At 43.8% G+C, this 26069-nt stretch overlaps 1 protein-coding gene across 12 annotated transcripts in view; it reads left to right on the forward strand.

Moving 5' to 3' along the window:
- Window positions 1-26069, forward strand: part of TENM2 (teneurin transmembrane protein 2) — a 3238122-nt gene that overhangs the window by 3079533 nt on the left and 132520 nt on the right. For 8 of the 12 annotated variants that reach the window (XM_063604288.1, XM_063604290.1, XM_063604289.1 and 5 more), the window contains 3 exons: window positions 13109-13303; window positions 19666-19866; window positions 21574-21786. In XM_063604288.1, coding sequence (XP_063460358.1) covers window positions 13109-13303; window positions 19666-19866; window positions 21574-21786 — 609 coding nt within the window. Of the gene's footprint in view, window positions 1-13108; window positions 13304-19359; window positions 19867-21573; window positions 21787-26069 lie in introns of those variants that run through there. The other 4 variants (XM_055112852.2, XM_063604291.1, XM_057302376.2 and 1 more) reach the window with 2 other exon arrangements.

The following is a 26069-nucleotide window of genomic DNA, read 5'->3' on the forward strand; positions in this document are numbered from 1 at the left end:
TAAGGAAGTTTATAAAGCAACAAAATGTGCGTGGTATAAATGGGGGAGTAAGTTCCCCTGGTGGTGTCTTTAAGGATCACTCCAACTGTGGAACTCACGCTGGGAGAGGCATGTGAAATTCAGGGACTTATTATACTCACAGATTCTAGAGAGGGAGCCACAGCACACATGCAGAGGGCTGTGTAGGACCAGCTCCAAGGGATTGGGTTCAGCCAGGCAGGTGGGAGCTGAGAGAAAGTGAGGGCTGGTGGCCAAGTGCCTTTATTGCTGAGTCAGGGTGGAGCAAAAGGCATGGGGGTATTTTACTGGTGCATTTGAATGTCACTAGATCACAGTCAGGGAAGGCAGGAAGGGGAACCTGGGGCAGAGGCTGGCCTTATCACACAGGTGCACCTGGTCTCCTGGGCTGTGAGAGACCGGGTCATGAGGATGCCTGTAAGGCATCATGAATATTTGAAGTTTTCAAAGTTTTTAAAAAATTCACAGTGTTGTGAATCAATGAACATAGCCAATTAGCATCAGGGAATATGGAGAAAATTCCACCAAGAAGACTGAATAGTATAGAATTGCATTAATTGAGCAACTTAATAGGCAAGCTGTTCAGATCCAGGGCCTCAGGAAAAATGGCATTTCTTTCCTGGCAATTTGTAACATTTTCCATCAGGCACCTCTCCTGTCCAGCAATAATTGTGTTTACTATTCAAGTTATTGTTTATTCTACAGTTTTTTGTTATTACTATTTCCCTTGCATGGTTTTCTCATTACTTTAATGCTATTTGTTGTGGGCTAGAGGTTTTTTAATTATTATTCCTTTCCCTTGTATTTGCTTTTATGTGAAGGCTTTAACTTCAGGTGCTTCCTCGGATTGTTTGTAAAGCAGCCTTGCATTTCAGAAGAGCGCTGAGGTGTCTGGGTTTTTTTCTGTTTTGACACTGGCTTCTCAGATGGCTCATTTGGGCTGAGCTTGAGGCCTCAACCTGCAGCAGAAACTTAACACACCAGAGCCGTAGTTGTTAGGTAATGCGTATTTAATAGCTATTAGAAATGACAACTCCTGCTGCTGAACAGCTGTCAGTGGAGGCCCAGAAATGCCACAACCACGGGAACATAAAGTCTTCTCTCTGGGGGTTGGTTTCAGTTCCTACCCAGCTTCTGTGGAGCTTTAAAAAAGAAAAAAAACAGGAATCTTGCCATTTTTCTCCCGTTAACTGGCAAATGTTTCCACCACCAAATTCCTCATGGCTACATGCCAGCACTAAAAACAAATCATTATCATCATCATCATCAGAGCTGGCATTTATTGAGTTCTTACTATATACGCCAACCACCATGCTGAACAACTACATAATTATGTCATTTAATCATCAGTAGCCCTCATTTATAGACGATTATCATCCCCTTTTATAGATGTGGAAAATGAGGCACACAGAGTTTAAGTAACTTGCTCAAAATCACTGAGCAAGTAAGTGGAATTGTTGGGATTCCAACCAGGCAGTCTGGCCTGGACTTTCAACACTAGACTAGCCATGAGACTGACCTCAGAGGTGAGGCATAAAGGAATTTTGTCTTTGCAGGCAGCTTGTGCGATGGTTACACACTAGAATTCTGAGTTTGAACCCAAGTAAACTTTTCAGGAGAGGAAACAAGAGTTTCCCAGTAGAAAGTGGGAGAGCCAAAGTTTGAAACAAAAGCCCCTGGCCAGGTGCAGTGGCTCACGCCTATAATCCCAGCACTCTGGGAGGCCAAGGCAGGCAGATCACTTGAGCCCAGCAGTTCATGACCAGCCTGGGCAACATGGTGCAATCACATCTTTACAAAAACTATGAAAATTAGCTGGGCATGGTAGTGAAGACTGTAATCTCAGCTACTCAGGTGGGTGAGTTTGGAGAATTGCTTGAACCTAGGAGGTGGAGGTTGCAATGAGCAGAGATTTTGCCACTGCACTCCAGCCTGTGCAGTGGTGAGAGAAAGAGACAGAGAGAGAAAGAGAGAGAAACCTTCTGACCTCAGAGCCTGATGCTGTTACCCTCTCTCTTCCCAGCTGCCAGGCACATTCCATCACCTTCCCACCACCTGCCAACTCCTGTTCCGATGACCTCCAACAATTTCTGCTCCATTTTTCCTCTCTATCCTTACAGCTGGATTTTTCTATGTAAATATTAAGTTGTGGGAGCCACTGCCCTGCTCACTTGGCTACCAACCTCTCCATGATGGTATTTCTCCTCCCCACCTCCAGAGTTCTCCAGAGTTCTCCCAAAGCTCTTAGGGGCATGTCACTACTGTCCTCAAACACCTTCAGTGGCTCCCAGTCACCTCCCACAATGGTTATAAAAGCTTTGGTTTAAAGACATGGATCTGAAGAGATTGTTACCAAATGTGTATTTCCAGGTTTCTCCCCCATGCCAGCCAATCTGACTTGTAGGACTGGTGTGCAGCTCAGGAATGCCCCTTTTTAGCAAGCCCCCTGGGGGGGTCTGATGCAGGTGGTCAGGGGCCACATTCTGAGAATGAAGATCACATTTCTTAGAATGATGTCCAAGGTCATCCATGATCTAAACTGCTCTCGCACTGTCACCTCCCACTGAGGCCTGAACACTCACTCTAAGTTCCCAATAGTCACCCCTCATTAAGTGTGAGGCCCTGCTTCTTCCTCTTTGCTCAGGCTGTTTTTTCAGCTGGAATGTTCTCATCAGTCCCAGCCTTTCCTATCAAACTGCTGCTCATCATGGAAAGCTCACAGGTCGCCACCTCCCTGAAGCACCCTCAGATATGACCCTGCAGTCACCTGGGCTTGGCAACATCGCAGCAGTGGCCCCTGCCACATGCCGGCCATCTCCTATCCAGGTGGTTCTCCTGCTGATGACAAGCTTCCAGCAGTCCCCTTTGTACCTCCCTGTATTTAGTTTGGTACCCAGGACAAAATATGTGCCTGCTAAATGTCTGGTTACTTGAATAGAGGAAGCAAGGCTTATAAAGATGAAATATGGCTTGAAAATGTCACAAGAACCAAAGCAAGTGCTAAAGAACAAGGTTCTAATTTGCCGGATCAATCATGCAGCAATAAATCAGCCACCTTTGAGGCATGGAGGGAGGGCATGAGCAAAGGAAGGAAAGAAGGAGGAATGAAAAAAGAATGAAAGAAAAGTTTACAGAAAAGAAATGCCATTTATTCCACAGTTTACGTGCATTATGTCATAATAGCCAAGTGATTAAGAAGGAAAGCTGTAGAGTTTGAATTTGCTAGGTTTGAATTATTGCTGCTCTAGTTAACCAAACCCATTTTAGAAAATTACTTAACCCCTCTGAGCCTCGGTTTTCTCATCTGTAAAATGGAGACAACAGCCATATTACCTATTACATTGCTGTGAGGTCCAAAAAGTAAATACGTGGAAACTTTGTAGAACCATGCTTGGCACGTATTAAATGTTAGCTAGTATCCACCTTCACAACAAGCCTTTGCAATCATTCATTGTTATTATTCCTATTTTACAGTAAAAGAAACAAAGACTTAGAGAAAGTAAGCTACTTCCCCAAGGTTACATAGCAGGGCCACGTCTGCTTGGTTCTGAAGCTTGTGGCCCTGATAGCCATCCAAGAGAGAGATGTGGCAGGAAGACCCCCCGAATCCAGGGCAGTGTGACCACTCCTGAAGTCCCCAACAATAAGTACTGCCAGCAGCCGGGGCTCTCTGAGCCCCCTCTGGCTCTGCCTCACAATGTGCTCTCCTGTCTCCCTTTAATAGACATTTCCTCTGCACCGCGGAGAACAATGACAAAGCTCTTAGTCCCCTCCCTGAGGGTGGATGGTCCTCCCCGTCACCAGGAATACTTCCCTCAGAGCTTCCTTCTCTCTCCATGACGGAGGCTCGGGTCCCAGCTGTCCTTCCTGAGACAGCCAGGGCTGCATCCTAGCTCCTTCAAACCTTCCATCATTCATACCCATCTCCTTCTACCACCCCATCTTGCCCTGAAATCCTCATTAATGCAGACAGGCCATGGACCATGACTGCTGCCCAAAAGAATGTCCCTCAGCACACTGCAGCTGGATGGCCAGATCCCACCTCTCTTTCCTCCCACCCCTGACCTAAAGAAACATACAGGGATTCTTTGGCAGCAAAGGCCCAGAAGCAGGAGCTTGAAGCAGGTGCACTTGGTATATGCTTTGCAGACAGCGACTGAGCAGACACCCTTGGCAAAGTCACTTTTGATAAAATAGCGTAAGAAGAATCGCCACCGCCTATTGAAGATCAACTAATGCTGGGCACTGTGCAAAGGGTTTTAAGTGAATCCTCTCATTTCATCCTTGTGTCATACGTCATGATCGTCTCCGTTTCACAGCTAAAGAAACTGAATCTCAGAGAGATTCAAGACCCTTGCCCAGGTATGGTTTTTGAACTATGTTCTTACCCACTGGATTAGTGATACCCACACTGGAGCCCTTGTTGGAATCATCTGTTAACACACAGATTGCTGGGCTCCACCCGGAATTTCTGATTCAGTAGGTCTGGGGTACTAGCATCAGGATTTTGTTAAATATCCAAATGCTCAGGCCTCACGCCAGACTTTCTGAGTCAGAAGCTGCATTCTAACAGGGTCCCCAGATGACTCCCATGCACATTCAAGTTTGAGTCTAGATAAATTGCCCTTGAACTCTGCTCGGACTGCCCAAAGAGAACAGAGATCGAGGCAGTCGCATCACTTTTGACCTCTCATCCCCCTGGCTTGCCAAGCAGGCATGGAGGAGCCCTTTCCTCCCCAGTTTGGAAGTTGCAGTGCACATTATTTGGTGGGCACGTGCAAGTCCATGCCTGCAAGCTCCAAAACGCGGCAGCTCCTGATGTTTCTCATGGCAGTTGCGTTACCAAACAGAAATCACTTCGCGGGGCCTCAGTCCGTCAGCCCTCCCCCAAGTTAAATTGCTTCTGAGACTAAGAACCCTTCTTTTTTTTTTTTTTTTTTTTCCTTTTTAAACTACTAGATAAGTAGCAGAGCAGCCCTGGAAGGCAGAATGTCTAACCCTAGGGAAACTTGTAGATGTGATGCACACAGAGCTAGGGGAATCCTGTGGTTTATGGGAAAAACTTTCGTGCTGGGAAATAAACCAGTCTTTAGAAAGAGGTCAGCTGGGATGGGGGACAGGGAAAGGGTGCTTTACCCTGTCTTGTCTCTCTACAAAGTGACCAGTTGGAATAGTTTTCTCCCAGTGAAAATAGTGATAATAAAATCCTATCTAGTGATGACTATGTGCCAGGCTCTGTGCACAGCACTTTACATCATTATCTCATTTCCTCCCTTTGGAAACACTATGGGGTAAGTCCTGCAGAATTCTTATCCCACTTCAAAGATAAAGCAATCGAGGCTGAAAGCAAAGTGTTCATAGTCACACAGCTGGCAAAAACAAGGGAAGGAAGAAAGGAAATTCAGGCTGTCTAACTCCCGTAAGCCTACACCATCCCCAGAACCATTCTGCCTGCTGAGAGACAGCATTGGATGAAACAGACCCCCCATGCCCTCAAGAAGTTTCCATGCTTGCGGGTAATAGGACACCAACAACTTGCAAATTCATCTTGATGCTCCAATTACAACAAAAGCATAAACCTCCTTCAGTCTGGACTTGAGCTGCAGAAAAGCTTACTGTGTACTCCGAAGAATTTAAATATTCATTATGTAATTAATGCTGTTCAGTCTCACACACACATACACACAAAAACTGAGACTTTTTTAAAGAACAGCTTAAGTACTTATCGATTGAGAACTTTTATAACTCTCAAAATGGAGGCATCCCCATATCTCTACAGGTATTTTAAATGAATTGAATTAATCATAGGCTTAAAAGTCTCTTGCGATCTTCGTTAACTTCCCTGGGTTTAATTAAAACATCTGTGCACTTTTAATTTATCGATTCATCCAACTCATATGTCATGTTTTTAACACACCCCAGCATGCTCTGCATCATTTTTAACCCGATTTCCACTTAACTAAAGCAATTAAATTCACCCCGGATTAATTAAAGCATCCATACTTTCGTGCTTAAGTCAGCGTGTGCTTCTTTCCCCACATGGCTCCTGAATGTCAGAGATTTGACACACCTGATGAGTTTTTTGTCCTTCTGGAAATTCTTCCCTGAATCACTTTCTTGCTTATTAATGTGCCATTTGACAGAATGGGAATGAGGAAGTTGGTGCAGCTGAACTTTGGCCCTCTGAGCCGGGGACTCTGACCCCATCTGTCAGAATGCACCATCTGGTTTCCTCTCTTCACGGGGGTCCTGCCGGCTCTTGCCCCCACTGAAACCAACTAAAGCGTCTGAGTACTCTGGGCAGGACGGTGGCAGGGGTTGGGGGAGGGCTGTTCAGGTCAGAGATGAGCATCACAGTCAGGATGGCTGGTGATCTTTGCATTTGTATTTCATAATCACTCCTAGCTCTCTTTCCAACTTCCTCTATCTCTCTCCTTCCCTACATACACAGTCCTTTATTGCTCTGCCCATTTAATAGGTCAGGAAAACTGAGATGCCAAGGTCAACAGACTTCCTGCTTGGGCACGGTGAGCCAGGGAGCTGTCCACAGAGTGACAAATCATCTCCCTAAAAACTAGATTTGATTTGCTGCCATCCACTGGGATGGAGAGAGCCCATCCCCTCAGCCATGGCAGCATTGGGTGTAAGCAGCCTTATTTTTTTCCCCGATCAGATAAGCCAAAAATATTTCTCATTATCATTTTTATCTGTACTTACTTAATTTTGAAGGAAGCTGAGAATCTTGTCTTACCTTTATTGGCAACTTATATTATTTCTGATATGTGCTTTGCCTAGGTTTTCATTCATCTGTTTATTAATTTGCTAGAGTTCTTTGCGTATTTCAGATATCAAACGTTATGCTGTAAAACATGAGAAAAAAATATTTCTTCTCAGAGTTGCTTGTCTCTTAATTTTGCTTAGGGTATCCTTTGTCACAGAGAAGATATTAATTCTTTATAATCAAATCTGATCCTCTGTTCCTTCATGGTTTCTAGAATTTATGTCTTACATATCTCCCTCCCAGGAAAATAAGTCTCCAGTATTTTTTCAAATACTTTAGTAGTTTTTGTTTTTCTGTTTAGGTCATTAATCTGTATGGAATTTTTTTTAACTTTAAGTTCAGGGGTGCAAGTGTGGGTTCGTTACATAGGTAAACTTGTGTCATGGGGGGTTGTTGTACAGATTATTCCATCACTCAGGTATTAAGCCTAGCGCCCACTAGTTATTTTTCCTGATCCTCTCTCTCCTCCTACCCTCTACCCTCCAGAAGGTCCCAGTATGTGTTTTTTCCCTGTATGTGTCCATGTGTTCTCATCATTTAGCTCCCACTTATGAGAATGTACAATATTTGGTTTTCCGTTCGTTAGTTTGCTAAGGATAATGGCCTCCAGCTCCATCCATGTCCCTGCAAAGGACATGATCCCATTCCTTTTTATTGCTGCATAGTATGGAATTTATTTTTGAATACAGTGTACAGTGGGCGAGGGGGGTCAAACTTTATTACTTTTCTACCAGATGGATTGCCAATTGCAGGGATCTTGCTAGAAGGGAAACTCACCTTTCTGACACTGGTTTGCTCAGCACCAAGCTAAGTCCACAACCTCAAAAGCCAATGGGGTTGCCTTTTGAGTTTTGGTTTGAGGGGTCACCGAGCTTTGTTTGCCTGGCCTCCATGACCTAAATATTACATCCTCAATTGCTTCAGGAGGATCAATGCATCTTCTTTTCTCCATCACTTATCCTCTACCACCTAACCAAGCTACTAACCCATGTGAGTTACTCATCACTATTGCTGACTAACTGGGATTACTCATCACTATTGCTGACTATTTTGACGATTTGCCTGGAGTACTAGCTTCAAGTATTTTCACCTCTCTTTTCCAAAGAAATTTTGAAACAGACTTCAGCTGGGTGTAGTGGCTCATGCCTATAATCCCAGCACTTTGGGAGGCTGAGGCAGGAGGATCACCTGAGTTGAGGACTTCGAGTCCAGACAGGGCAACATAAAGAGACCCCATCTCTACAGAATTTTTTTTTAAATTAGCCGGGCATGGTGGTGCACACCTGTGGTCCCAGATGCTCTGGAGGCTGAGGCAGGAGAATTGCTTGAGTCAGGGAGGTAGAGTCTGCAGTGAATGGTGATCCTGCCACTGCACTCCAGCCTGGGTGACAGAGCAAGACCATGTCTCCAAATAATAATAATAATAATAGTAATAAAATGAAATAAGTATAAAACAGACTTCAAATAATTTTTTAAATACATTATTTGAAATTCCCTCTACACATCTAGTCCAGCCCACAAATTATTTGTGCAGATGTAGGCATTTTCCCTCTGCTTTTATGACTGAGCCTCTCCAATATCCTTAACTTTTCTCCACGTATTCTCTTTACTGCAAGCTCCAAGTGGACAGGTGGCTTATCCTGTTACTTCCCACTGAGTAAATAACACTGATAATTCATCTCATCCCTTACAGAGAACTTTGTAGGGGCTGGGAGGGCGGGGGAGCTTCAGCTGGATCATTAAAATGAGCTTTATACCATTTAGGTGAATCTAAATTCTGTCATTTTTTTGTCATCAGCCTGTTAACTTGTCAGTTGTTAGTGGTTGTGGTAATTTATTTTTCTTCTGCGAGAGTCTTAGAGCTTCCATTTACTTGATTTAGTAAAACAGGAATAGTCAATTTGTACAAACATTTTAATTAATTTTACATAGAAGCTTGAATGCACAATGTTCTGCTCCCGTAAGCCTTAGGAAGAAGAGAGACATGCGGAGACAGAAAACGCTCCACCTTCATACCTGACCAATCACAACCAACTCCCTCCCACACCAGAAAAGACTGGAAGAAGAAAAAATGAAATCTTTCCATTAGTATGATTTGACATACGTCTGGTGATTGCTAGTGTTTGTGTGTGCGTGTTTGAGACCTATGGCATTTCTTTATTTTATTAGCCCTTGAAGTCAGATTAGAGATTCAGTTTGAAATTTTATAAGGGAGCATCTCTTAATTTGCCTACCAAGTGTCAGCCACTCCTGTGAGCCACACATGTTACCTCACTTAACCCTTCCATCAATGCTGAAAGACCGTTTTTTGAAGGGGAAATTGGGTCTTTGAGAGGTGCAGTAATCTTGCCAAAATCCACAGCTGTTAAGGTACAGGTTTGGTTTCGAATCCAGGTCTTTCTGGCACCAAAACCCTTGCTACTTCCACTTCTGCTCCGTAATACTTCTTGGCACAGAGTAGGCAGTCAGTGTCATTTTTCTATAACCTGTCATAAAAAATAATGCAGCTTGCATGATAGTAAAAATATAAGACTTATTAATACAGGAGGTTCCCCATTTCACATACAGCCTCTTGAATAAAACATCAGCCTGAACCTCAGATACTGGGATGCTCTGGGTTGAGTTATGTCTGAGAATGAATCAGTTGCCCCAGAGGGAAGGTGCTCTCCAATGCAGGACACCCCAGCCACCACTGGAGGGAGCTCATCTGGTGTTTCTGCACTCTGCCCCATGGCAACTGGATTACTATAAAGTCTCGCTCCTGTGATGAGCCGCCTTCCACTTCTTTGTATGGCATAAGCAAAGCCCATTGAGTGTCCTGCTTTCCAGTGAACATCACAGTGTTTTGCATTTTTTACCACACTCCCAGTGAGCATGCGGCAAACCCTGAAGGAAGGCTGCATTTGCAAGGTGGAGAACTCTGTGACCTATTTTTTATATTTTTCACTGAGTAATTTAAGTAGGTCAAATTTTAAATTTGATTTCCCAAGCACCTGGTTTTAAATAAAACCCATTCTTACCTTCTAGACAATCCTGTTTTTTTCTACTTGAAGTTTATGCAGAAGAGGAACAGTGTCACTATGAATAAAGAAAATAATTCGGTCAGGCACGGTGGCTCACACCTGTAATCCCAGCACTTTGGGAGGCCAAGGTGGGTGGTCACCTGAGGTCACGAGTTCGAGACCAGCCTAGCCAACATGGTGAAACCCCATCTCTACTAAAAATACAAAAATTAGCCAGGCATGGTGGCAGGCACCTGTAGTCCCGCTACTCAGGAGGCTGAGGCAGGAGAATCGCTTGAACCCAGGAGGCAGAGGTTGCAGTGAGCCAAGATCATGCCACTGTACTCCAGCCTGGGTGACAGAGCAAGGCTCTGTCTCAAAAAAAGAAAGAAGGAAGGAAGGGAAGGAAGGGAAGGAAGGAAGGAAGGAAAGGAAAGGAAGGAAGGAAAGAAAAAAAAGAAAAAAATGTTATCTATATTTTTTATCAATTAAAAAAGATAAAAATTTTGCACCTTACTTTCTACCCTCCTCCACCTTTTGGGAGGAAGTAGGATGTAATAGGAGACCAGTGTTGGTGATTTGATGTAACTTTCTCTGCCATCCATGACAGCCCATCCAATCTATAACCCTTAGGTCAGAGAGTCAGAAACAGCCCTTGGAAGCTCATTTAAGTACACGTTGTGCAACCATACTTCTCGCTGTTTTTTATTTCAGTGCAGGGCTGGAAGGGGGCTGAGAAGTGATGTTGATTCTAGTCTTCCCACCAGGAAATACCTTCACTGTTACCTAGATCAGAAATGACAAGTAGGTTTTCTCTTGAATACCAACTCTGCCTGCTTGCTGGTCTCAGCCTGCACATTGCATTGACGGTTTCGAGGCTCTGTCTGGGCTCAGGGGAACAAGATGCCGTGATCAATTAGTGATGTCTGTAGAGATGTGGGAAGGTAGTACTATAGATCATGTGCACACGCCTGCCATCCCAGACCTAGAGCTTAGCATGAGTCTCAGGAGGAACTGGCATGGAACAAACTTAACTCTGTCTTAAATCCCTCTCAAAACTTTAAGAAAGTTCAGAGTTTCTTGTGCTACTTCATATTTACATGTTCCCTAATTCTTAATTGGGCACCCTGGGTTCAAAGCTCTTTTTCTACCCTGTGTTAGACAATCAGCCTCTGTAGCAACTCTGTACAAACTCCTGTTTAAGCATCCTGGAGATAGAGAGTATGATCCCTACATTTAGACAGTTCATCTGAATTCAATATGCGGCTTTGAGGTTCTCACTTTTGAACTTATTCTTCTCCTCTGGTAGATTCATAAGCATAAGAATTCTACTGAAAATAGCACCCCCAATAGTTCTGGCAACTGTCCTATTATAAAGCATTTTGAGGGGAAATGACCCCTCAATCGTATGTCAACTATTGAGATAGTTATATTTCAAATCAGTTTGCAATTAAGGTAAAACATGCACTTCCCCAGAAAAAGGCATTGTGTTTACAGCATAAGATTCACTCCAGGAACTGTTCTTCCCACGTCTTTCATAAATGGCCATTTAGTGCTTGCCCACAACCCCCCACCACTGGGAAATCTCTGAATATCAGGAACACAGGAGAAATGTTTACCTAATCAAGCCACCATTGATGAACGTAGCAATGGAAGGAAATCAACAATGATAAACATAGTCCCTGTCTTGAATAGCTGACTATGTATCTTTGGGAAATTAGACACGCACAGAGGAAAGTTAATTACCATAAAAACTACATAGAAACATGACAACAAAAGGGGATTCATGAGGCTGGGTGGGGCAGGTGACTAGGAAGTGACATGATTAGGTATGCCATCGCTGCGTGGCACAGGGCGCTCACCCGGGTTGTAGATGTGTGTACACACACATGCAGAATTCTCGGAACCTGTGCATTCCAAACCATGGATAACACCAGGAGTCACTGAAACACCTGCATCCGTCATTTCTGAAGGCCTCTAATGCCACTTCCATAGCCGGAGGATTTTAGGCCCAAATTTGAAGGCAGGTTGGAAAGTTAGGCTCTTTACAAACTGATGCGGAAATGAGAAGTCCAAGACCTGAAGGAGACCGACCACTGAAATCCCATTCTTGATGAACTCTGAAAGGTGGGAATTGGCACATTTGAGGCCAAACTGATTAAAGCTGTAGGTAATCTCCTCCCAGACAATCCCCACTGATTTTCCAACCTTCTTCTCCCCAACAGATGGAAGAGGGTACAGCTGATGGGCGAACTGCTAGAAATTTCATGCCTTCAGCCTGCCTGCTCCCTTTTCTTTTTTTTTAATAAGTCAAGCATATTTAATCATTATACTTTATTACACATGTTACACTTTGAAGGAGGCACAATGACAGTAGTCCCTCCTTATCCTCAGGGGATACATTCCAAGACCCCCTGTGTGTACCTGAAACCACAAATGGTACAAACCCTACACATACCATGTTTTCCCTACACATGCATATCTAGGACAAAGGTTAATTTATCAGTTAGGCCCAGTAAGAGATTAACAATAATAATAAAATAGAACAATTAAAGCAGTAGCTGTAACATAAATTATGTGAATGTAATTTCTCTAAATTCCTTATTGTACCATATTCACCTATTTTCAGATAGCAGTTGACCATGGGTAACTGAAACAAAGTGAAACCGCGGATACAGGGGGACTACTTCATTTCTTCATGGTACAGATAAAACTGAGGCAGTGAGACTTTCAGTGGCTCAGCTGTGTCTCATCCCCACTTCCTTTTTAATAGGCATAAACTTATTAGGAATAAGAGTTGACTGATCTGAGGGTAAAATAATCAGCAAAATGGATTCTGATCTCCAATACCAACAACAGAACAACAATAAGGACGTCAGTGTCGCTTAGTGAAGGGTACCACTTCAAAGTTGGGCCAACCTGGTTCCCAGCCGGGCTCCCCTGCTTGTGGGCTGTGTGACTGGACACGTCACTTCCCCTGTCTGAGCCTCACCTGCAAAAATGGGGACCATGACTGTAGCCTCCACCTCATAGGGTGATTATGATGATGAAGTCATGAATTGCACATAAAGCCTTCTTTCTATACCGTGCCCAGCACATAACAAGCATTTAATTGGTGGTAGCTGCTGTTATCAGTAGCACTTGTGTTGTTTATCTGGCAATGGTTCTGCACCTGCGCAGCCAGAGTCCCCAACCTAGAACACTGTAAGCCAAGCCCCAAGGCCAGACAGCTCTACCTCCTTAGACTGCCATAGCCCCTCGGATGCTGGCCCTTCGTGACCTAGTGCTCTGTCTTTGGTTTGTGCAGCTGCCTGCCCTGTCCTGTGCAGTGGGAATGGACAATATTCTAAAGGGACGTGCCAGTGCTACAGCGGCTGGAAAGGTGCAGAGTGCGACGTGCCCATGAATCAGTGCATCGATCCTTCCTGCGGGGGCCACGGCTCCTGCATTGATGGGAACTGTGTCTGCTCTGCTGGCTACAAAGGCGAGCACTGTGAGGAAGGTAAGCCCGCCGGCCCCGGGGCTAGGCAGCAGTGGAGGGAGGCGTTTGCAGGGCCTGACCTTTGCTAATGAGCCCAGTCCTGGGCTGCGTGTTTTGCAAGAGAAGTTTCAACATTTTGCACAAAACAACTTCAAACTCCTTTGCTTTGATAAATTTCTTTGGTTGTAGAACAAGAAAAGCCTATGGAGATGGTTCTGGAAGAAACGTTTTGTTTTACTCTCCTTTGTAGAAACTGATTCCTTTTCTCTTTCACCTTTGTTTTTCTCTTTAAATTGCTCTCTCTGCCTTTGTCTTTCTGTCTTCTCTTTCCTTCTACTCCTCCTCCCCTTCCTTCTCTTTCTTTTCCTCTTTTGTTGCTTTCCCTCGCCCTATCTTTCTTCCTCTTTTCTCCTGCTTTATTTAGTAATTGGGAATTACTAAAGCTATTCAGAGAAAAGAAACAAGAATTCCTAAGCCCCTTGCCTCCCTTCCAAACAAAAAGCTGTTTGTTGTTGTTGTTGTTACTAACTCTTCCTGGTAATCTAAGGCCCATGTATGTCTGTGTAAATATTTCAGCAAAAATTAATATCAATAGACAGCAGTCAGGCTTGAAAGACTGTAGGTTTTTTATGTCATTTAGAAACACCATGTAGGGCAAATTAGCTTGGTTACTTACAATTGCACAAAACTAGAGGAGAGTGAGGATGCAGCAAGAGGGATGGGATTTGATGGATCCTGAAAATCTCATCCTGGCAGACACGTAAGGGCCTTTCACACACATGGGTGAAAATCAGGGATATAAAAAACTGAATCTAATCCGACAATATGGTCAGAGATCAGGCTTGGAGATCAGGAGAGGGGGACATAGAAGAGGGGATACAGGAACAGGGAGAAAGAGCACCTCTCCGGAGGGGATCCAAAAGCAGCTGTAACTACTCCTAGTTACCTTGATCAGTTATTTCAGATAAATTATTTTGTGCCAAAATGTTGGGACTGACTTGCAGTAGCTATAAGGCAAGAGAAAGCTATGCTGCCTGTCAGCCTTCCTGCTCTGTATTTGCCCTTGCAGAATATGGTCTCTGGTTGCCATTTGATTACTTGTCACCATATAAAGAATTGGCCACAGCTGGTAGGAAGGTAAGACCGTAGACCCTCTCAGCCCCTTGCCCATTCTCCAATCTCTGAATTGGCTTCATCATTGTCTTCCAGCTGAGGCTCCTTTTCTCTAAGTCCATCTCCCAGTGAAATGCCCTCACACAACTCAAACAGCCCTTTTCCCTCCCATGTCCCCAACAGAAATAGAAGTGTCAACTTGCCCAACAAACTAAGGGGAAAAAGTGAAGCCCCTGCCTATTCTGCATGGACTTGATGTAACCACCCAAGATATCCCCATAGAAAAGATCCTGTTGGATGCCATATGCATTCTGTGTTCCTCATGGCCAGGCTAACAAGGGATCTCAGGTTTTATGAGGTTCTCAGATGCTAATGGATTCATTCTTTCATCCCAACAACCAATGGATCTCCAGAGTTCTATACAAAATAACCAATCATCACAGCTCTCACCACAAAGTAATGACAGTGTTTTGTACTTAGATACACCCACATAGGGTTCCCTTGTGAAACCCCGCATTTCATCGTTTTTAGAACTATGGCTACCAAAAGTCAGCTTCCATAACATTATTCCTCTAAGATTTTTCAATATATCAGCAGTAATGCCCTTAATGGGGACCAGAAGTCTGACCCCCAGATCTTCACTTGCTCAGTTCTCTATACAATTTTTCCTCTATTATAAAAGGTAGCCTCCCTATGTCTGCATCATAAAGAATTGGGAGTTTGGATGGAGGAAATACTGATTTAATAACCCTGCTTGAAAGGTTAAAGTTCTTAAAGATAAATGGATTGCAGGAGGCAAAGCTGCATTCGCTGAAAACATAAGAGAGACCAATAATATGACAAGAAAGGTTAAAACGACCTTTTGCATGCATCATTTGGAGAAAGGAAAGTGCTAGGGCAACAACATTGCCAGTCTTCGAATTTTTTCTCTCCAGTAAGATTATACACAGCTGTATGCATGGAATCTCAAGTGATTTCTCAACTTTCTCACTATCCCACCCAGTCTTATTTAAATGTTCAGAGTGAATTAACCATCCAACCAAACAAGCCACGTGAATCATTATGAAAGGATGAAATCTCCTCCATTGATTTCTGCTACCCAAAAAGAATGAACCGAGGTGATTCATACGCTGTTTTCAAAATAGGAAATGGAATCAGAAAGTCTGGATCAGCACTTTTTCTTCCATTTAGCTTTTTTATTTCTGATATTCATCATAGTCGTAACGTTCAAACAATTTACCTGAAATGGCCATGGCAATGAAATCAATAGTTGCCATCCCTTCGTTTTTCCTGCATAAACATGGTTGTACTATTAACAAATTTGCACAAGAAAATGAAAGGATGTATTCGTGAGGTTTCATTCAATGATGTGTAGGGGAGTGGGAAGGTGATGAGAGGAGTTGACATATTAGTTTAAGTCAGCCATGTTTTCATGTCAGTTTCATGGTTGAGTCATTTTTCAATGACATTTAACTTCATAAATGTAATTCATGGTTCTTCAGGGGCTTATAGTACATATTGTTTGTAAAACTCCTTGACCTCCTTTTTTATCCTTAGGGATAGAAATTGCATTCACAACCCTTTTTTGTCAAACCTACAGAGGGCCCAAGACTAAATGAGTTCTAATGATTTCAGCTGCCAGGGGGCTGATGTTTCGAGGCACATGGTACTTAGCTGGTAAAGGCCACTATCCCCTTTTAAGTGTAACACTGTTTCTATTTATAAAGCTTCGTAAAATGCCATAGTCCCTCCTGCCTGCTAAAGGCTCTAAGGACGTGGCCACAAGACCATCTTAGGAAATCGGAACCAAATTTAAAATTCATAGTAAAACTGCTCCTCTTGAAGTTTGAATTTAGTTATTCCATCCACTGCTGTAATTATATAGAACAAAGGGCATATTTACTGGTATCACTGACCAGAGAAAGGGTTAGCTCATATTTTTAGATACAATAAATGGTTTTTTTGATGGCATTCTAGTACCGGCGCTAATAAATCTCTGTGGATTTTCCTCCTTCCTTTATACCATAATTCAGGATAGAGAAGAGAGAGCTAATTTATCTGGAAGAAAAATGCCATTTTCATTTTTTTAGTGTATTACTTTTTATTATTTCATCCCTCTAAGAAAAAGATTGTGATTTTTTTTTTTTGAAAGCTCCTAGCTGCTGGCACCTCACCAAACATTTTAAATGGCTAATTATAGGTTGAGAACAATTTTTGAAGCAATAAGCCACAAGATATTTTTGTGTATATTTTGATTTTTCCTTATTAGAAATGGGGGCAGAGTGAAAAATTAGAATTTCAGAATTTCCTTTATTGGAACAATATAAACATGATGGGTTCTGAATGAATTTGTTCATAATTTACAGATCCCCAAATACGATTTTTTTCCAAAAGCAAGAAAGAAGTTGTTAGCACAATTTCTGCTTCCCATCAGTCCTTTCTCTACACAGGAAGTGTGTCCCATCAATGACAAATGCTTATAGCACAGTCTGTCCTTCATTCTTGCAGCAACTGTGTATTGAACACCTGGTATATTCCCTTACCTGTGCTAGGCATGAGACACCAAAGGCCCTGCACAGACCTTTGTCTTTTTTGTTTTGTTTTGTTTTTTGAGACGGAGTCTCGCTCTGTCACCCAGGCTGGGGTGCAGTGGCGCAATCTCGGCTCACTGCAAGCTCCGCCTCCTGGGTTCACACCATACTCCTGCCTCAGCCTCCCAAGTAGCTGGGACTACAGGCACCGGCCACCACGCCTGGCTAATTTTTTGTATTTTTAGTAGAGACAGAGTTTCACCGTGTTAGCCAGGATGGTCTCGGTCTCCTGACCTCGTGATCCTCCCACCTCGGCCTCCCAAAGTGCTGGGATTACAAGTGTGAGTCACCATGCCTGGCCCGCCCTTTGCCTTCTATGTGTTCGATGCTTTCAGCTCAAGTTTACGTTCAGATGTGCTCCACCACCCTAAATGGAGCAAATCTGAAGGTATCAAATGGGCTTATGTCATCAGGAGTTATACTCCCTGAGACAATGAATTCAACTGTAAAGTGATAATAACAAGATTATGTAACATCATCATAAATATCTCCAACTAATAATAAGCAACCAAAATTCACCTTTGGGGGAGTGTACCCCTGATTTTTTTTTTAATCACTGTTTTTTCCCCATGCCTGAAACGGTTTTGAAATGACTTCCATATATAATACCTTCCTGAGAATATCCAAATGGGATCGTGAGAAATATCTCTTACCACTGAAAATTATTATTTTTGCCTCAAGGGAGGGCTGCCCTTTGGAAACTTCATGGAATATTGTGATTTCCAGTAAGTCCAAATTTCTCAAGTCTGTTGTCCCTCAGGACTAGTTAATTTGTGGCATGGATACTCTAAATAATGTCATATTTAGAGCCAGTATGTCATCAGTATTAAAATACACCAATGGCTGGGCATGGTGGCTCACACCAGTAATCCCAGCACTTTGGGAGGCTGAGATAGGAGGATTGCTTGAGCCCAGGAGTTCACAACTAGCCTGGGCAACACAGCAAGACCCCATTTCTAGAGAAAAAAAAAAAAACATAGCTGGACATGGCAATGTGTGTCCATGGTCCTAACTAGTTGGCAGACTAAGGCAGGAGGATCACTTGAGCTCAGGTGTTCGAGACTACAATGAGCTATGATCATACCACTGCATTCTAGCCTGGGTGACAGAGCAAGACCCTGTCTCAGAAAACAAACAAACAAAAAAAAAAGGCATTGTTTTGTGCCCCATAGGGAAAGAAAAAAAGACACTCAGCATAAAAAATGTCTTAGGAGATCCTACAGAAAGCTGAGACCCTGAGGAATTATCATCTTAATATAATAGTGAATTATTTAGAGACCAGAAGTCTTGCATATTTCAATCTTGGCATTGTGGAAGGAGAGAAAACAAAATTTTCTGAGAATTTAAACCATAAGACGGTACACGTACACAGGAAGGATTTAATAACACTGTCAGCGTGGTCCATAAAAATTTCAAGAATAGAATTCAAAGTGGTCTCAAGCTAGCTGTGCCCCCAGGTGATAGAAGAAGCAATCCTTTAATCTGGGCCAACAGGCCTGATTTGGAAGCCGTGAAAACGGGAGAAATATGTCTTAATCAAGTAAGGTGATGATACATCCACATTTGTCTGATCCACAAAGCCATATCTGAGTCCTGTGCTAGACCACCATTTCTCATTCAAACCACATATTACACAAAGAACCCTCTTCTCCAAATGACATTGCATCGTTTCCTGAGAATACATAGGAATACATAAGAAAGCTGGGCTTCCTCTAAAAGGCCCTATTTATTCAACCCTTAGATTGAATGGAGGTCCCAGGTTTGAGATCACATTCTCATGCAAAAAGTCCTGTCCTCAAGAACTGGCCTTTGCAGCTCGCTCCTCTCCTCACTCTGAGTTTATTCAAGTTACGTACTGGATGTATATCCACTCTATTAAGATGGCCAAACAATCAGACAGTGAAACAGGCAAGAACCACAATGACTGGACTCTGGCTATCAGCTCATCTGATTGACTGGTAGAAGAAGGTCAGTGCCTCAGCCAGAGATAGCCATCCAGTCCCCTGGTGATTACCTGTAGGAAGGTGATCCCTTTTGGATCATTTTCACACCCAACTTCACCTCTTCTATACTGCACATTTACTAACTCCTTCAGTGGGTGTGTGCTCAGAGAATGGATACTAATTTTAGACTTAGCCTAAGTGAAACCTCATTAGGAAAGTGACTCATAAGTTTCATTGGTTTTCCTTTTCATCTTTTGTTACCTTTTGAAGTCAAGTATTAGTGAAGTTACAATGAGCCTCTCTACTTTTCTCTCTTATAGTGAGGGGCAATCCAGTTTGGCGACACATGTAGAAACATGGCATATATTCACATTCCTATCGCAGATGCTCTGATATGATTCAGTCAAGGTCCTAATCTTTATAAGCACAAGATACTAAAGGTGGAGTGGCATCCTTCTATATCTGACTTCTAATTCTGCTTGAGAAATCCCCTTTTCATTTCTCTTGTATCTTCTTCAAGTTTGAGATTTGGTGTTTGACAAATAAGAAGGCTTTTACTTTTTATGGGTGTCTTCAGGTGACCACATAAGTATTTCTTGGGCTACTCCATTTGCTAGCAAGTGGATAGGAACTGGTGACCCACTGGTCCATTCAGCAGCAAGCCCATGTCTCATGGTCCATCCTTCATGGGTGATTAATACTTTTATTCTTTGGTTTTTGTTTTTGTTTTTTTCAGTTGATTGCTTGGATCCCACCTGCTCCAGCCACGGAGTCTGTGTGAATGGAGAATGCCTGTGCAGCCCTGGCTGGGGTGGTCTGAACTGTGAGCTGGCGAGGGTCCAGTGCCCAGACCAGTGCAGTGGGCATGGCACGTACCTGCCTGACACGGGCCTCTGCAGCTGCGATCCCAACTGGATGGGTCCCGACTGCTCTGTTGGTAAGCCACAAGGTTTTCTCCTTCCTCTCTCCAACACTCCTGCCCTGTGTTCCATCCCATTCTCAGATGGATGGGAATCTACTCTTAATACTTAGCTGGGGATAAGAGGACTTTGATGAATCACATTGTGTCTTTCTCATTCTCTTCTCCTCAATCGTGGAGTCTGTGATCTTTGAGAAACAAACAAAAAAGCACTGGGTTGGTACCATCACCGCAAATGGATGAGGAGCCCAGGAGGGATGCTTCCATTTGCATTATAGGTTTTCTTATGTACGTTCCCTAAAGGTACCAGAAAACAAAACAGAACAATTCAGCCCCAGACAAACTAAATGGAACGTCCCATAAAACAGAAAAGAGGCTCCCTCGGGGTGCTGCGTGAACATGTTCTAAAGCTCTGTAATACTCCAGTGACAGGAAAATAATGAAGTCGCGCTGTACACTTCATTTTCCTAAAATTTAGAGTATGCGTCTTCCCTCCAGAGTGACCTTAAAAATGGAACAGTTCAACAGTTCAAGCCAGTCCCAACCTTCCTGAGAAAGGTTCTGTTCACACTGACAAGTCCCTATCCAAGCAAGCGATCATTCCGCCCCCTTCCTCTGGGTAGTGAGACAGCTGTCAGATTGCCATGGCAATCAGGAAGGGAATAGATGTGAAGCTTTGCCTACAATGGGAAAGAAATGAATATTTCATTCCAAAAAGAAAAAAAAAAAAAAGAAGAGTCAGTTAAAATGGGCTATTTTGGAACGTCTTCTCAGCCCACTCGACTCTGGCCTCAACTCTGTTGCTGGTGGTCCTGGCAAGGCCGTGCAGATGATGGGAGGAGGCAGGGGTCCTAGATCCAAAACCCAGTTATGCTACAGATATGCTGTGTGACTTTGAGTGAGTCACTGGCCCCACTCCCCAGCCTGGTCTTCCTTCACCTGGCATGCCAAGCCACGCCTCCCTCAGTAGACTGATGAAAGGATGAATGTCTGGCACGTGCTTGTCCTCGCGTGAGAGGTCTGGAATACCAGAGAGTGCATATCTGTCTGTCTGTCTCCTCCCCAAGCACAAAAGACTTTGAGCTCCTTTGAGAAAGAAGCTGTGTAAATGCAGCACAATTACAGCGGTCATTATCACTGCCAAGATACCAGTCTGGGTAACGGGGGGATCTGCAGTCATCATGGGAATGGAGCGGCAGGGTCCCCAACTGACCTCTTGTGCTTGGTCAGTTCAGGCTGTCAGTGGGGGAGGAATCCCAGCTGACTAGAGAGTCAGGATCCATACATGGATCTTTTCAGGTGGGTACTTCCTGGTTAGCTTTGCCAAACTGGTTGGAATGGTCTCAATCTCTAGAAGAGTGGTTCTCACATTCTAGCGAGTATCAAAACCACCTGGAGGACTTGTTCCAACAAAATCTCTGAGTCCCATTCCCAGATCTTCTAATTCACTTGGTCCAACCAGGACACAAGAGTCTACATTTCTAACGAGTTCCCAGGTGATACTGATGCTGTTGGTCCAGGGGCCACACTTTGAGAACCACTTCTCTAGAAAAAAAGATCTAACAATGAATTGATACCCAGCCAAGGAGAGACAAGCCTCCAAAGATGACAGAGCTGCTGGGCCTCGGAGCCTGCTCCGGGGGTCTGGGCCATGCGCGTGGTCTGGACTTCATGGAAGGTTTCACCAGCTGTGGTGTTGAGCTGTAATCATTGTTTTTCTTCCAGAAGTGTGCTCAGTAGACTGTGGCACTCACGGCGTCTGCATCGGGGGAGCCTGCCGCTGTGAAGAGGGCTGGACAGGCGCAGCGTGTGACCAGCGCGTGTGCCACCCCCGCTGCATTGAGCACGGGACCTGTAAAGATGGCAAATGTGAATGCCGAGAGGGCTGGAATGGTGAACACTGCACCATTGGTAGGCAAACGGCAGGCACCGAAACAGGCACATATTGCTTTATTTTCATAAATCGTAGATCTATAGTGACGGTCGCGCATGGCAACTGGCTGTTCCTTCAGGGACACAAGTGCTCTCCCACATTTCCTGCTGCCCCTCCAAATCTCCCAGGGGATAGGGAAAGAGAAAAATGAGGTCCCTAATTGGGAAGGGCTTTTCCTTCTTTCCAGGATTCCGAGTTGAAAGGAAAGGGACCAGAGCAGATAAGAAAACCCCTCCAAACTTCCAATCTCAGGGAGGGAGAAATGCACATGCATGGGAAATTGTCGGTGTCTGGGGGTTGCAAGCACCTCAAATCACTGTGGTCTGCAACTCTCCCCTTTTTAAATCCTCTCTCAGCTGGCTGGATCACTGGATCCCTGCTTGCTGGCAACAAGGTGAACTCACTAATTTTAGGTCAGGTTAGACGCAGGCAGGACTCTCAGGTTCCCTCCGTAGCAGGTACCACGGTAAGGTCCTGAGATTCCCCATCACCACCACCGTCATTAAATGTCTCCTCCTCTGGTCCCATTTTATTCTCACTCAGCCACCTCTCTATAAAAGCTTCTGGACCAAGAATAATTTAAAGGTCATTTTCTTTGTTAAGAAGAAATAGTTTTGGAGTTTCTTCATTTTTATTTTTCTCTCTTTTTCGGCACAATTGTGGTTTAGGGTAGGGCTATACTGGATTAAACGTACCTAATCATCCCTTTGGTAGAGAAGCTGGGAGCCAATGCTGTTTGGCTTTGCACATCTCTCAGACAGTTGGGATGACAAAGTTGTCAACTTGAGCATCATTTTACCTCCGGTTTTTACTTTTGTTATTTAATTAGATCAAGCCTAGGATCCATTTTTATACCAAGCTGGTTAATCTACTTGCCTGCATGGAAATTCTCAAAGACGTTTCCAGCCAAACTACAGTTTGGCCCCTTGAAGTTACCTTTGATCCCAGCCATCAAGTTTGAGACCCTCCCCTCTGTCCCTGCCTAACAACCCCAGTCACAGATGGGCCACCTGGAGTGAGAGACAGGGCTAGGAGCTTGCGCAGGGCTGATTCATGAGATCAGACTCAATTTCCCATGCTGTTCATTTGGGTGGTTATACAGAGATAAAGTGGACTGACTCTGTATTCGATTTCTTCCAGTTCCATCTGATTGGGCATCCGAGGGGCAGCATGCCAATCAGGGCCACGACCATAGCACTGGGACCCTGCTGGGACAGTCTGTTGGCAGTGAATTGTTTTTGCAATCTCTCGATGACGCTCCAGGTCTTGCTCCCCTGCAGCCGCTTTTATCCTCAGTTCCCTGCAGAGTCTGAGGAATAATTCAAAAGACTTTCAAGGGAGGGCTGTGCACAGCCCTATACTGAGACAGTTCTTACAATAGCTTCCATTCATCAGGGGCATTCCTTTTGCTGTACTATTGCATGCCTGGTGTTATTTACATGAAGATTCCCCTCCCCATATCTCCATTGTCCCAAATCCTCCCCTCAAAAGCTCTTGCCAATCATCAGCATTGAGGTAGATAATCCTACTTTCTTTTAATTCATACAATCCAACCTCACCTCCCCTTTGCTCCCCCTTCCCACATCTGGGGGACAGAGGGGCAGGGTTAGTGTTTCCACAATGATGCCTGCTGGCTCTCTCCTACCTACAATCTGTCTTTACTTTGGAAATAGCTCACAAGAGGGCAGTCCAGATGGATTCGAGGAGGAGTCGCCAAACTATGGCCAGAGGGCCAAATCTGGCCTGCTGCCTGTTTTTCCATGGCTTGCCAGCTAAGAATAGTTTTTACATTTTCTAAGGGTTGAAAACAAATCCAAAGAAAACTATTTCCTGGCACATGACAATGATATGAAATTCACATTTCAGTGACCATAAACAAAGTATTATTACAGGACACCCACACCCATTCACTGATGCCTCGCCAGCTTCCATGCCACCTGTCAGCACTGAGTAATTAGGAGACCGCATGGCCCACAAAGCTGCTTGTGTGGCCCGTTATGGGAAAAAAAAAAAAGAAAGGCTAACTCCTGAATTGCACAAATCTTGATGGATAGAGGGGAGAAAAGCAAGGCAGGTCCACACCCCCATTAAGAAAAGGACACCAACTGTAGCTTGAAGGATCTGAGGGGTCTACTCCAGATATCACAGAGTGGGAGTGGAGAAAAAACAATAGATGTGCTGAAATGCTGCCGGGGCCCTTGAAAAAGAGATGGGAAGATGACAACTTTGGTCTCAGTAGACAACAGCAAGGAATTGGCCAACAAGAGAGCATAGATGTTTCGGTCAAGCTAGTCCTTTGGGTGAGATAAGTTGGAAAAAAAGGTGTTTCTGCTACTTGAAGTGTTTGGTACAGGTTTCACATCTTTGTGAGATGACATACATGAGTTCTTGAGAGACATTCAGAAAGTGTAAATTGATATGCCAGCTAAAGCTCCCAAAATGAAGAGAGTGCTGGTCCAGTATAGTCTCTTGTTCAGAACGATGATCTCCTGTGACTTTAGAGTTTGTGCTCTGTATGTTATAAAGATCTTTACTACCGAAGCCTTTTCTTGTGAGAAATTAGGGCTCTGTGGCTTTATTAGTAGGACATGTGCCATCTCCTCATAGTTATGTTCACTGTGGTTTTCTCAAAAACAAAGCCAAGCATACCTTGATCAGTGAGATTTGCCATTCAAAAACCAGAGAGATGTTCATACGTGCATAATTGCATCTTTTGCTTTTCTATCTCCGGCCCCCAGAGCTGCTTTGGGGAGTTTTATTCTTCTAGTTTGAGCAGACGCTCCTGTCATTTCCTTTAAAGTAAATGCCACAATTTACAAGCCCAGCATCAGTTCTCCTCCTTGGGGATACTGACAGAGAGGAAATGGGGGCTCTTTGGTCCTTTCCAAGCGCAGCCTCAAATGCTATATTTTCAAAATAGAAAATACATAAAAATGACATGGTACCAAGTCAGCAAACAATGCATAGGGAAATTTTGGGTAAGGCAGAATTGTGGGAGTTAGTGTTGGACACTTGGGTTGTCTGTGGCCTGTTTACAAAAGGTCATAGTGAGGTAGTTTTCTTAGGGTCATTGCAAATAGTCAACTGAACAATTCACATCAGTCCTTGTGGATTACATTTACTGTACTCAAAGAATCAAAAAGAGAAATGGGGAAAAAAGATGAGGACACAAGGACAGACTTCTAAAACTTAGTCAGATGGAAGCCCCAGGATCAGTCCATGTTTGGTTAATGCCTTTCTGGAATTTGCAACCAAATTATTTATATTTGAAAAAATAGTAGAGATTGCTAAACATTTAAATATAAGGTATAAGACTTCAATGTTAACTGTTAGAGCTAACTTATTGGCAGACTGGATTCTACCAAGCAATGATTGTTGTGTAACCTTTTCCTTAAAAGTTAAATATATGGCATGGCTAAAATCTACAGAATTGTGTAGATAAAAAATATACTTTGAATACATATCAGCCACAGTTCATGTGTATCTTTGGAATATATTAGCATTTTTTGTATAGTGTGCAGTTTACTCTTATGACTAGCGCAGACGGCACATTGTGTGGCTAGAAGAGGTTTATTCTTTAAACATAATTTTAAAATGGGTTGTTGTTCCTGTCATCTGCCACCACCACCACCATCACCCCTTGTTAATACTGGGACCTAGACCAGGCGCAGTGGCTCATGCCTGTAATCCCAGCACTTTGGGAGGCTGAGGTAGACGGATCACTTGAGATCAGGAGTTTGAGACCAGCCTGACCAACATAGTGAAACCCTGTCACTACAAAAATTAGCTGGGCGTGGTGGTACGTGCCTGTAGTCCCAGCTACTTGGGAGGCCGATGTGGGAGAATTGCTTGAGCCCAGGGAGGCAGAGATTGCAGTGAGCCAAGATCACACCATGGCACTCCAGCCTGAGTGACAGAGCGAGATCCTGTCTCAAAAAAATACTGGTAACTAACATCAAAAGGCCATGCAAAGGCTGTAACACCAGGACATGGAGGAACTATAGAATGTGTATAATAATAGATCAAAATCACTAAGAACTATATATAGTAAATGTAGATCAGCGTCTCATGAAGAGGTAAAGTAGATGTTAGTGTGTGTTCATGAGCAGAACAATTGGGCAAAATGCAAGAAGAAGCCAACATTTGCATTGCCGGGGAATCAAGGAGGGATGCTACATGCTAACTGTGGACTCTTGCAATTATCTCCTGAACATGGGCTATCCAGACATCTGCTCTGAATAATACAAACTAACCCGCAGACTAAATCTGCCCACTCTGGGCACTTCCC

This window comes from Pan paniscus, chromosome 4, assembly GCF_029289425.2.
Source record: "Pan paniscus chromosome 4, NHGRI_mPanPan1-v2.0_pri, whole genome shotgun sequence".
Classification (NCBI taxonomy): domain Eukaryota; kingdom Metazoa; phylum Chordata; class Mammalia; order Primates; family Hominidae; genus Pan; species Pan paniscus.